This window comes from Corvus cornix, chromosome Z, assembly GCF_000738735.6.
Source record: "Corvus cornix cornix isolate S_Up_H32 chromosome Z, ASM73873v5, whole genome shotgun sequence".
NCBI classification, from domain to species: Eukaryota; Metazoa; Chordata; class Aves; order Passeriformes; family Corvidae; genus Corvus; species Corvus cornix.
This window is the reverse complement of record NC_046357.1, coordinates 13,291,421-13,304,754: the sequence shown is the minus strand read 5'-3', so window position 1 is coordinate 13,304,754 and position 13,334 is coordinate 13,291,421. Positions and strand designations below refer to the sequence as shown.

General features: G+C 48.7%; 1 protein-coding gene across 2 annotated transcripts; it reads left to right on the top strand.

Moving 5' to 3' along the window:
* Positions 1 to 2,129: 2,129 nt before the first annotated feature.
* Positions 2,130 to 7,489, top strand: RXFP3 (relaxin family peptide receptor 3). Of its 2 annotated transcripts, XM_010395147.3 has the most exons (2): positions 2,130 to 3,503; positions 5,407 to 7,489. In XM_010395147.3, the coding sequence occupies exons 1-2, from the start codon at positions 2,250 to 2,252 to the stop codon at positions 5,440 to 5,442; spliced, it is 1,290 nt and encodes a 429-aa protein (XP_010393449.2). In that variant the 5' UTR covers positions 2,130 to 2,249; the 3' UTR covers positions 5,443 to 7,489. The 2 variants fall into 2 exon arrangements, with proteins under 2 accessions (XP_010393449.2, XP_020439909.2); XM_020584320.2 differs by having other exon boundaries at positions 2,130 to 7,489.
* The last annotated feature ends 5,845 nt before the right edge of the window (positions 7,490 to 13,334 follow it).

The window sequence follows — 13,334 nt, the reverse complement described above, 5'->3', positions numbered from 1 at the left end:
GGTCCACCTCACCCTCTTCACTCTTTACAAAACCTCTGCAAGTCTGTTTGAAACTCAGTATTTTCTCATTGCTCGTTTATATGATGGTTCTGCTGCTGGTGTTAGGTATCAGTGGCTTTCTGTTCTGCATGTACTGTTTTACAGTTGACCAGGCAACACTGATGGGACTAACGGGGTTGTTATATTTCACCACAAGGATGATTTCCTCTGGTTGAGAGAATTTGAAAAACTGTTGCTATTCAGCAGGCTAAGAGATGCAGCTTAATGTCATGTATTGAAAATGCCACCCCAATGCAGCCATAGTCGGTGATTAAGAGGTATGGAAGCCTAGGAAAAAAATCCATAATTTGGAAAAAGTGTGAAAATATGCTGGATTTGGTTGGGGTGAAGTTATTTTTCTTCAAAGTGGCTGGTATGGGGCTGTGTTTTGGATTTGTCCTGAGCAGTGATGATAACACAGAGATGTTTTAGTTACTGCTGAGCAGAGCTTACACAGAGCCAAGGTCGTTTCTGCTTCTCACACTGCCACACTGGCAGGGAAGCTGGGGGTGCTTGGGGGATTGGGGGAGGCACAGCTGGGAGAGGTGACCCCAACTGACCAAAGGGATGTTCCAGACCGTATGATACCGTGTTCAGTCTACAAAGTGGAGGGAAGAAGAGGAAAGGGGGCATGTCTGGCATGATGACATTTGTCTTATCAAGTCACTGTTACATGTGATGGGCCCTGCTCTCCTGGAGATGGCTGAACTCCTGCCTGCCCATGAGAAATGGGGAATTAACTCCTTGTTTTGCTTTGCTTGCATGTGCAGCTCTTGCTTTCCCTAATAAACTGCCTTTATCTCAACCCTCGAGTTTTCCAGCTTTTACCCTTCCAATTTTCTGCCCAGTTATGCTGGTGGGGCAGTGAATGAGTGCTGGCTGGTTCTACAGGGTCCCTGCAGATACAAATCAAAGTGATGAGTGGACTGGTGATAACAAATGGCAGACACGACTGTCTTTGCAGGAAGTTCAGTGAGATAAATCAATGGAGAAATAATATACTTGTTAAATGTTCCGTAAATCTCCCCCAGATGGCTGATTCACAGTGCTTTACTTAGGTATATTCAGAATCTATTTGGTTTTCAAAATGCGCAGTTACCTTGATTTATTTAAAGGCAGAATACAAGAAGGAAAGCCTCGGTTCCTATTCCCATCGATTGCTCTCTGTTTCTGCTGCCAGCTTGGTAGGGAAGCGATTTTTGGGCCCCGCGCAAGACAGGGGGGCCCCCTGCGGGCGGGATCCCTCTGCCTCTGGGGAAGCGGCTGCTGCTGCTCTTGCCTTCGCCCACGCGCTGCACCGATAGCCGGGCTTTACAGCTCCCTTGTCCGTGCAGTTCGCTTTAAAATTAGGGAGAGACACCGTCTCCCGGCGTCCCAAAAGCAGGAGAGGCGTTCGTGGCTCGTGGGGGTTCGTGGGGAGTGCGGTCTTTCAGGGCACGGCGAAGCGCGGTCCGGCTCGGTACCGGGGTTTCTCAGGCGCGAAAGCGCAGGTGGTTTCGGGCTCACCCTGCGGGTCAGCGGACGTGCGACATCCCCAAAACTTGTCCCCACGCAGGAGGGGACAGGTTCTGTGGGAGCTGATCCGCGGGGTGCACATCGGGGAGAGGGGATCACATCGGGGAGAGGGGGGATCATATCGGGGGAGGGGGCACGACACCGGGGGAGAGGGCACGACACCGGGGGAGAGGGCATCACGTAGGGAGGAGGGCATCACACCGGGGGAGAGGACATCGTCTCTGGATGGGCGCTTGCCGCACTGAGCCCTCGGGAACGCCCGGCTGGTCCACACGCGCGGTTCCCCGCCAGGTGTGCGGGACGGGACGGGACGAGACGAGACGGGATGGATCGAGACGGGACGCGGCGGGACGGGCCGAGCCAGGCCGGGACAAGATGGAACGGAACGCGGCGGGAAGGAACGGGACGGGACGCGGCGGAACGGGGGCGGTGCGCGGGGAGCAGCCGCGGGGGCAGCGGGGCGCGGCGGCCGCGCTCAGCACCGGGGAGAGCTCCGCGCCCACCGCGCATGCCCCGCCCCGCCGGCGCGGATAAAAGCGCGGCGCGGAGCCGAGCGGCGCCACCGGTGGCACCTGCACAGCCGGCAACGCGCGGTCCCCGGACCCTGCCGCCGCTCCAGCAGCCCGCCCGCCGCTGCCGCTGGTCAGCGTCTGGGGGAAAAGCTCCCGCGGACCCGTCTCCCACCCTAGCATGGGATGGGCGAGCCCTGCGAGCGCGGTGCCTGCTCGCCAGCCGCTGGCATAAAGGAAGGAGCGCACCGGGAGTCCTGGGACACGCCGCTGGGCTTTCTGGAAGGCGCTCAGATGGACAACGGGAGCAACGTGTCCTTCTTGCAGCTCTTGAAGAATATCAACCTGGAGCGAGCTGACGGGATGCAGGGGGACAGCTCTGATGTCGTGAGGATTGTCATCTCCCTGGTGTATTCCGTGGTGTGCGCCCTGGGACTGGTGGGCAACCTGCTGGTGCTCTACCTGATGAAAAGCAAGCAAGGCTGGAGGAAATCCTCCATCAACCTCTTTGTGACCAGCCTGGCAGTGACTGACTTCCAGTTTGTGCTGACGTTGCCATTCTGGGCAGTGGAGAACGCGCTGGACTTCAACTGGCTCTTCGGCAAGGCAATGTGTAAGATCGTCTCCTATGTGACAGCAATGAATATGTATGCCAGTGTATTCTTTCTCACTGCCATGAGTGTGGCTCGATACCGCTCTGTGGCTTCAGCCTTGAAGAATCAGCGTCGAGGTGACCCACTGGGTGGCTGCTGCTCTGCCAAGTGGCTTTGTGCACTCATCTGGCTGTCGGCTGTCCTGGCTTCCCTGCCCCATGCCATTTTTTCCACCACTGCCACTGTCTTTGATGATGTTCTCTGCCTTGTCAAGTTCCCAGAGGGCCAAGGCAACAATGCCCAGTTCTGGCTTGGTCTGTACCACATCCAGAAGGTGCTGCTGGGCTTCGTGGTACCGCTGGTCATCATTAGTCTCTGCTACTTGCTCCTGGTACGCTTCATCAGTGACAAGCACGTGGGCAGCACCTGCAGTGGCCCCAGCATCAGGCGCCGCTCCAAAGTGACTAGGTCAGTGTCCATCGTGGTGCTGTCCTTCTTCTTGTGCTGGCTGCCTAACCAAGCACTTACAACGTGGGGGATACTCATCAAACTCAACGTGGTGCACTTCAGTAATGAATACTTTCTCTCCCAAGTGTACCTCTTCCCCATCAGCGTGTGCCTGGCACATTCCAACAGCTGCCTCAATCCCATCCTCTACTGCCTCATGCGCAGGGAGTTCCGCAAGGCACTGAAGAGCCTCCTCTGGAGGATCACCTCACCTTCCCTCACCACTATGCGCCCTTTCACTGACACCACCAAGCCTGAGAAGGAGGAGCAGGCCCTGCATGCCGTGATGCCTGTCCACCCTGTCCCTGCTGCTCCCCGTGCTGCAGCCATCCAAGCAGAGGTGGCCTATTACCCTCCAGGGGTGGTGATGTACAACAGCCGCTACGACCTGCTGCCTGCCAGCTCCATGGAGCAGCACTGCTGAGATGGCAGGGGGCTCTGGGGGTGGGACAGTGCCAGATGTGGCCTGGGGATATTGAATGCCTGGTCAGGACAAGGGGAGGAGGGATGAGTAAAGGAGGACTTCTGTGTGAGAGATGCTCTTTTGTGGTTTTGTCTGCCCTCGGAGACCCTTGATGGACATTGTTGTCTGGAGAATGCACCCTGAGCTGGAGAGGAGGGCTAGGAGGAGGTAGTGGTGGGGTGTCTCTATGAAATGCCTTTTAGTGCTTGTACCTCTTCTGGGGAACAAGAACTGGTGAGGCTGATGGGACTCCAGCCAGGGAGGATGCAGGATGTGCAAAGCACCACAGGAAGGAGAGGGGCTGGTTGGGGTGGGCTGGGGCTGGAAGTTGTCAAACGTGTCCCTTCAAGCTGGAGCTGCAAGCAGCAAGAGGCCAGCAGCCCTTGCACCCTTTGTGTTTGTCTGTGCCAGGGAGAGGAGCTGAGCTGCTTTCTCACTGCTGCAGGACCCTGTAAATAGTGCAGGCCTGACGGGTCACTGCTCCCCAGGTTCCACTGAAGGCACGGGGAGCCTCTCTTCTATTTCAAACCCGCCCTGAGGGGAACTGTCAGGACAAGTTCAGGCTTGGCTCCTTTCTTCTCTTCTAGGGGCTTAGGAAAGAGAGGGGACAAGACTGTGCTCCCCTCCACATCAGTGCAGGATCTGCTTTTCCAGCTACCCCCTCCCCCTCAGCTGCTGCCAGGGTATAGAGCAACCTAGACAGTCAAGGAGAAACCCAAGGACAGAATTTGCAGCTTCACAAGGAGGTGTTGCTTTGCCTGGGTTTGGACGGAGGGTGTAAGCCCCCTAACATTGTTCCTCAGCCTCTCTCCAGGCCCCTGAGGGGAAAGGAAACCTCACAGCCCCAGACCATGTGTAGCAAGACAGCATCTCCCCCAGGGCACTGAGGTTGCAGGCTTAATTTTTGCTGCACTTCAGACTGTTCATATTTCACTACAGGAAATCAGCACAATTGTAAATAAAATTAAAACAAGCAAACAAAAAACCAAGGGGGAAAAGAAACAATCCTAGTCACTTCAAATCACTTGCTCTGGGATACTTCTGGTTCACTTAAAACCAAACACAAAGGCTTTAGTTCTGCTGAGTGTTTTCACTGTCACTTGCCAGAGTTTCCGTGAAGTTCAGTTCCTCTGGTCTGAGCAGCCCTAGGGCCTACAGTGCTTATGTAGCCTAGAGAATGTAAGGGATTGGCCTGTCCCAGTCTCCGTTCTAGAGAAATGACTAGCAAATAATTTGAGACTGATCTGAATCAAACTTCTAGGGGGATGAAAAAAGTGTATTTTTAAGCTGTGAAAGTTTTTATGATAAAATTATATATCTACTTCTTAAAATATTTTTTTTAATTATGGGGAAAAGAATTTGAAATCAAATTATCAAAATATTTGTTTTAAAAGATAGGAAAATGCAACAGTTCTGGTTTTGTTTTCAGAATACAAGTTCATTAATCCCTAATATTGCATATAAGATGATTATTTAAATATAATTTTCAAAACTCTTTTCTATTTCCAACCCCTTTCCATGCAGTCTAACTCCAGCACCTGCCTAACTCTGCTAAAAAGGCATTTATGCAGAGGGTTGTTTGTCACCTCTAAGTATTGACATGGAGCAAACTTGCTATTTCTCTCCAGAGAAAACTGCAACGCCATAGTGGCAATTACTCTTTTCAGACTCTGTAAGGTTTACTCTATATGTTGATAACTCCTGTTGTAAAATTCATGTTTGATCTGAAAGCAGCTTATTCTGCTATTTGTAAGGAGAAGTTGTTCTCTTTTTTTTCAAGGCAGAACAGACTTCTCCAGCCTTGAGCACTTGCTAGGGGGGAAGATACTGATTTACAAGTTGTCTGAAGAAAAGCAGAAGTGAGCTGGTGGCTGCTGGGCGTATTTACACAGATGCAAAGACTCCGAAGAAATCAGACATATCCACAGAAGAACTTAAGCATCTAAGTACTGTACAACTGCCTCTCTAACCTCCTAAATCCTGACTTGGTTGACAGGTGAAGTCTATAGGTACTTAAAGTTTTTTCTAGTAAAATTTTTGTGCCTAGAAATCTGTTCCTGAGCATGCCTAAATCTGCTTGATTCTGTAGCACTTATTTCTGTGCTTTATGGGGATATCTCTGTTGGGACTGGCCACAGTGTGTATCCTGTGAGGGAGGTAACTTTGCATCCCAACACAGAAGACCCTGTGCCAGGCCACACTAAGCCAGGAGTGGCTGTGAACTTAACTCATTCCCCCCATCCCTCCCTTTGAATCTGTGCCTGGATGTGCTGCTTCTGTCCCAGCTTCAATGTATGTGCAGATTATGCTCCTTCGCCTTCCCTTGTGAAATGCTAAATTAGTGGGCACAGCTATCCCCCACAGCTTGAGAGATTCAGCTCCCCCTTTCCCACATCCCAGGGGAATGGTTGAATCTCTGGGCCCCTTTGTGAATGTGCTCATGTTCTCTGGCTTGAAACAGTTCCCTGTTGCCTGAATTGCTGGCTGTTGCTGGAGCATAAGGTCAGTGAAAGCCCTCAAACACTTCTTGGCAGTGGTTAGGGTGCAATCTCCAAAGAGGAACTGTGAAGAGATTTTTTCACTTCAACTACAGAATAGAAATTGGATCCAGATCTGGGTTCTAGGTCTCCCCTTCCCAAGAACAGTGGTTAACTCACTCACAGGTCCTGGCTCAATTAAGTTCCAGTATGCTCTTCAGGAGCCTGAGGTTTTTCTAGACCTGCAGGTAAAGCAGCTTAATGTGCTAAAGGATTTGCAAAAAACTGCATTCTTCTTCTGTGAGAAAGCCCTAATATCTGTGTTCCGGGGTAAGAAAGCTGCACTGTTGTATGAGAAAAGGACACCATGAACTCTTAAGTCCAGAGTTCAGAGAGATATAATTGCATTTCTATAGGCCAGGAGAAAGTATCTAAATTAAGGACATGGGAGGAATCTCACAGCCAGACGCTCTTCTTGCTGTTTGCTTTTGAACAACAAAATTTCTTGCTTAACTTGTTGGAAATTTATTCCCTATCTGATGTTTAACTGGTTTTGTGCATTAAATAAACAGCTGTCCAAGTGTCTAAAGTGTAACTGTGAATTTCAGTAGACAGCAAGCTGCCTGAAAGAGAGCCTCTGTGGTGCTCAGCATGGCAAAACCCATGTACTTTTGTGGATGTCAGTGCAGACATAATTTTGTGCCAGGAAAACAACACAGTAAAACAGGTGGTGTTCAGAACAATGCATAGTTAGCCCAGAATGCTGGCATTGTACCATTCTCAGAGGAAACCCCAGGTGCCTGATCACTAGAGACATAAAAATGTCACATTTGGCCAATCACCCAAACATGAAAATACCTTGAGTGTGTAGGGACTATGAAATTAGAAGGCAACTCTTTTTCAAGTCACTGATCCACCAGGTGTAGGTCATGGATCTGCTGTTTGAATGAGGCACAACCCATCCACGCTTGGCCAAATGCTGGTTCAGGCCACACCAGCAGCCCAGGCTGTGCAGGTCAGTGTGTGTCCAGCACAGCCAAAGAGCACACCTCTAGCAACATGTGCGCAGAGAGAAATTTTGCTTCACCTGTGCCGTGAGTCCTAGATAACAGCAAGAAATCCGTGCTCTGTGTTGCACAGGCAGGGGCACCAGCCTGGGTCTTGGCAGAAGGTGCAGTTTCTCTGTGTGCATAGGGTGTGTGGCCTCAGCAGAGGGTTTTTCCAGCTCAACAGCAACAAATCCTACCAAGTATCTGGGGGTTCATAAGTAAAGAGTAAAACACACTTCAAAACCACTCCTGTTTCCTGCAAATGTTCGTGTCTTCATTTGTAACAATCACCTTTTCGTGGACTAAAATAAACATTGCTGAAGGCTACAAAACAATACTTACAGAGTTCTTGACAAGATTTTTATTCTTGTTCTCCTCCTGTTAGGAATTCCTGATAGGGTACTGGTGGAGAGGTGCACATGGTCATAGCAGGGTAGGGACCTGAAGGTGCAGGCTGACATCTAGTGACAAACTGAGAGAACCTTTAAAGACCGGATATTTTCATCAGGCAAAGACTTTGATTGCTTAGGGACGTTTAAATATCTCAGCCCCTTAAATAACTAACCAAGGTCTTAATGTAATAACAACCTCCAATTGCATTTCCAAATTTCCCTTTGAAATGCCTCTTCAGTGGAAATACTGTTTCGCTTTCTCAGTGAGTTATTCTGGCACTCACTTTAGCAGTAAAAAAAATCCAGTCCCCTTCATTCCCATTCATGACTGTCTACTCTAAAACTTGATTATTCAATTGAGTCCCTGCACAGAAACTCTGATCTAATTCATATCCCTGAGCTGGAGCAGGAATAGATATGGGTGTGGTGCAGCTCAAGGACATTAGATTGAGAGCTTGGATCTCCTTTTTTTAGTGAGGGTCATTTCTCAAATGAAAATTGTTATTTTTCCATTTAAAGGGGGTCGCTGAAAATACCTTGTTATCATGAGGAGAGCAGTTAAAAGAATCTCCTCTAGATACAATCTCAGTATCAGTCACTGACATGGGTAGCCAGTTAACTTGCTCCTGTGCTAAAATGTAGCTGATAATACACATAAGCAGGTTTCTCTGCCTGTGTCTGTGCATAGCTTCAGAGTCCTTCCCAAAATCTTAACTGTAAGTTATAGACTCACAGGATGGCCAAGAAAATTGGGCCAAAAGATCAGCTGGACACAGAAGCAGTTTATTTAGTTAACAAGTTTTTGGAAACATTGACTACCAGGTTGGAAAGGACTGGTTACTATTCAGTGTGTGAAATGACAAAATAAAGATATCTCACTCAGATATCAGCTCTCTCCCTTACTCACCCATTCCTTGGGACAATGAGATACTGTTTCTCCAAGCACTTGTGATTTTCCTTCAGATCAGCTGAATGAGTATGGTCAGTTGTACAGTGATCAAACTAACTATTCAACACTGACTTCTAAAATCATTGTTCAATGAACCTTTCCACTTTCACTCAGCTGAACCTCACACTGGATAAAACTGGAATCTTGTGGAAAATGACTGGTTTCTGTATTTGTGAAGAAGCCTGATCGGCACATTCACACTGGGAGAGGTGGATTCTACACCAGGGGGTTGTGCCACCATTCAAAGGGTCCTCAGTGGGCTGGAGAAATGGGCTGACAGGAGCCCAAGGCAGCTGGGCAAAGGGAGGCGGAAATTCCTATGCTCTCTGCACCTGCACAGGCTGGAGTGCAGTCGATCGGAAAGCAGAGAAGGAGCTGGGGACAAGGTGAACACAAGACAGCAATGGGCCTGTGCAGCAAAGGCCAGCAGCATCCTGCCCTCCACAGGGCAGGGTGCTGCCAGCTGGTCAGGGGAGGGGATCCTTCCCCTCTGCTGAGCTTGGTGAGACACATTTTCTGCTGTGTCCAGTCCTGGGCAGGTTACCCAGTTTTGCATTATTTACCAGAGAGGCTCTGATATGACGGAGGGCTTTGAGCATTTGCCACGTGACAGGAGGCTGACAGAGCTGGAGGTGTTCAGCCTGGACCTGAGAAGGCTTGGGGACTTCATCAGTGTATGCAAATAGCTAATGTGGGCGGGGATTAAAGAAGATTAAATCAGAGTCTTCTCCGTGTTTTTCAGGGAATAGACAAGAGGCAATAGGCACAAAATGAAATTCCATCATTTAAATGTAAGAAGGAAAACAAAACCTTTCAAAGGGTGTGGTCAAGCACTGGAACAGGTTGCCTGGAGAGACTGTGGAGTCTCCAGCTTCAGAGATGCTCAGAATGACTCAACACTGATTGTACTGCTTGAGCAACCCTGTGCTGAGCAGGGGACTTGGACTGGGTCATCTCCAGAGGCAACCCCAACTATTCTGTGCTTTTGTGTGATTCTTTGATAGCAAATAGGTTGCTCTGGATATGTCTTTCTTCCAATACAGTAGAATTAGCATTCATAGCTGTCTTGCTTGATGTTTATTCTGAAGAAACTCTAAAAATGTTATGCCCTCAAATCATCTACTACTATGTATTTCAAAACACCTATTAAATGATCTTTCAAAATGTTTTAATTGCTTTTAATTTCTGATGAAGTGGTGGAGGGGGCTCTGAGGAAATATAGTCTTCCTTCTGCCCATCAAAAGTCACTTCCTGCTGAACTCCAGTCACTTGTTCACAGGCAAATACAGTGATGGATACAGAGTTACAGAGAGTGAACTATGAGCTCCTGAACTGAAGGTAACGATCCTGCAGCAGGAGTAAATAACTGCTCAGTGTGTACAGGCGATCATAAATAGGGAAAAGAAGAATCTGGTTTAAATTTCAGATCTGGGATTACATTTTCAGAGATGTAAACTGAAATCTTGAATTTTGAGCCCACTTGAGTCATTCCAAGGAAAATATTCCAAAATGCAAAATCCCTGTTCAGAAAAGAACACCTTTTAATAAGCTACCAGAGAGAATCGTAGTTCCAAAAGCAGTTTTATTGCCGTGTTTTGCAATGTTACGGCAATCTAACAATGTTTGGGATTTATTTTTTCTACTTATTGGGATTGAGTGTTTTTCAGCACTTTGAGTTCACTTTGAGTGAACTTCAGCACTTATTAAAGAGAGAAGTACCTCAGCCTTCGAAATCTCTGGAAACTGAATAACTTGCAAATTACATTGCAAGCTAACTTTTTTTTTTTTTAAATCGGGTATGAATGTTGAAAAAACCCCCAAATCATCTGAGATACATTTGCACTTACATGGTGATCTGCCAGCCATGCAACCCCAGTGTAGACTTCAGCAAAATGCATCTCTGTCAGAAACTTTTTTTTTCCCTCTTATCACTTGTTAGACTCCACAATTCTGCCATTTGTCACATCTCCTCCTCAGCATCTAACGAGCAGAGGGGCCTGGAAAACAGAGGTATCCAAGACTCTGATGCTGCCTCTCTCTGTGCTGCGACCAATGTCCCCCCACCTCCTGATTCACTTTACCTGCTGTGAGCCAATGCAACAAAAACTCATCTGCCAAACAAGTGGGGAACGGCTGCACTACAGGATCGACTCTTGGCATCAGCACTGAAGGTTTCAAAGGCCGGATTCTGCCAGGAGTTTGATGCTAAACGTCTCCATGGGGGGCTCTTACCACCGCATGTCCATAGGGCAGTGTCTGCAATGCATTAGGCAGCCGCGCTGCAGCTGGCAACAGGCAGCTTTCCTTGGTTGTCTATGCACAAAAAAAGAGAGAACTGGACTGCAGCAGTGCATCGCGGTAAGGAAATTCCGGAGTGAGATGGCAAAGGGAGGGTCAGGGCTGGGGTTGGGGCGATGCAAGGCAGCGCAGCTCCGGGGGTGCGGTGCTGTCCCTGAACACGAGGGGACAGCCGAGCACCCGCCGAGGGACCGCGGCGCCGGCCCCGGCCCGGCTCCCCTTGGAGCAGGCAGAGCCTTTGGAAATGACCCTCGCGAAAAGCACGCCGTGGTCCGGAAAACGTCACACCACACAGCTCTCGCCCTGGAAATACACGACATGGTTTGTTTATCTCAGTTTCCTGCGTAGTCCAGGTTAGAAAGCACTGATTTTGTTTTCCTGCTGCTGCAAGTGCTTACCCACAGGAACAGCCTCCACTCTTATGGTTCTGCGTGATGTGAAGTCACTATCCTTAATACACAGGTAAAATATTAATACGTGGGAGGTAAAATGTTCATTTCAAAAAAAAAAAATTAGGAGATGAAACTGTTTAACACATCTTGCATATCTAAAGGAGCAACGCATGAAACTGAACACCATGGAAGGCGACAGAATTCACAGAAGCACAGAATGGGTCAGGCAGGAAGGGACCACAGTGTTCATCTGTTCCAGCCTTCCTGCTCAAGCAGAGTTATCCTAGAACACAAGGCACAGGCTGGTAGGTTCCAGAAGGTCCTAGAATAACTCCAGTGCGGGAGACTGCACAGCATCTCTGGGAAAGAGACAAAAGGAAGACTGTATTTCCTCTGAGCTCCCTCACTCACTGTTCCAGTGCTCCATCACCCACGAAGTAAAGAAATTCTTCACATATTCAGGTGGAACTTCCTGTGCATCAGTTTCTGCACATTGTCTCCTGTCCTATTGCTGGGCACCACTGAGTAGAGCCTGCTCCATCCTCTGACCCCTCTCTGCAGACACTGACAGACACTGATGAGGTCCCCTCTCAGTCACCTCTTCTTCGGGCTAAGGAAGCCCAGCCCCCTCAGCTGTTCCTCATAAGAGAGGTGCTCCAGTCCCTTCATCACCTTTGTCGTCCTCCACTGGACCTGCTCCAGGATCTCCACGTCTCTCTTGTGCTGGATGCAGCATTCCACATGTGTCTCACCAGGGCTGAGCAGAGGGGCAGGATCACCTCCCTTGACCTGCTGGCAATGCTCTTCCTAATGCATCCTAGGATTCTGTTGGCCTTCTTGGCCACAAGGGCACTGCTGGCTCATGGACAGTTTGTGGTCCACCAGGACCCGCAGGTCCTTGTCCTTCTGCTCTCCAGCAGGTTGGCCCCCAGCCTGTACAGGGGGTTATTCCTCCCCAGGTGCAGGATGCTGCACTTGCCTTTGCTGAACTTCAGACAATTCTTCTCTGCCCATCTCTCCAGCCTGTCGAGGTCCCTCTGAAGGGCTGCAGAGCCCTCTTGGATATCAACCACTCCTCCCAGCTTTGTGTCATCAGTGACACTGCTGAGGAGGCATCTGCTCCTTCCAAGGATTGAGGTGAGACTCACTGGCTCCAGTTCCCTGGGTCCTCCTTCTTGCCTGTTTTAAAGAATGGGTGATATTTTCTTTCTTCCAGTCCTCAGGCACCTCTCCTGATCTCCATGACCTTTCAAAGATGATCATGAGCCCCCTGGCTATGGTGTCTGCTAGCTTCCTCAGCACTCATGGATGCATCATGGTAGGGCCCATAAAAATTGCAAGTCACTTTTCACAATTTAGTCTTGAACAAGTGACCCCAAACACTTGCCTCTTAAATAAACAAGACAGAGCAGCTAGAGAATAAGAAATGAATGCTGGAAACTTAGAGGGGAAAATTTTGGTTTATAGCTCATTTTTTATAGCTCTATCATGCCAAAAATAATTTAAAGACATTTTGCAGCAGATACTCCACCCAATCCTTTACAGTTCAAAAATATTAAATGTCATGATTGCCACATTCACTTACACCATCTTTTGACATGCTGCAGGGACTGCTAGTGATTCATAGGCACCCATGTGAAAGCTGTGCGTTCTCTCAAGGCAAAGACATTTATGATTCATCCTGACTTGTGTAGCCTTTCTGGAAAAAAAGTTCATGTGCCACAAGTCACCTGAGTTGCTTGTTTTCAAGCAAGTCAAAGAAACTTAATGAGAACACTATGAAACACAGAATGAGCACTGGAAAAAAAATCAGAACGCTTGTGACATTACTAACACTTCAAGTCCTCTAAACAAGAGAACCAGAATTTCCTGAAAGGGTTCGCTTGCATCACATACATGCCTGCTTGTTAAAGGGGAATAAGTGGCAGATGTTCGTAAGAGAAAGAAAAAGGGAAGTGCCATCAAGATAAGATGACAGACTTGTCTCCTGCCTTGTTTTGTTCATCCATGACTATTTTTGTGAGTGAGAGGGAGGAGGGTTGGTTGTCGCAAGACATCTCATCTTTGAGAGGGTTCAGAGGAGGGATACAAGGATGCTTAATGGACTGGAGCATCTCTCTGATGAGGAAAAGCTGAGGGAGCTGGGCTTGC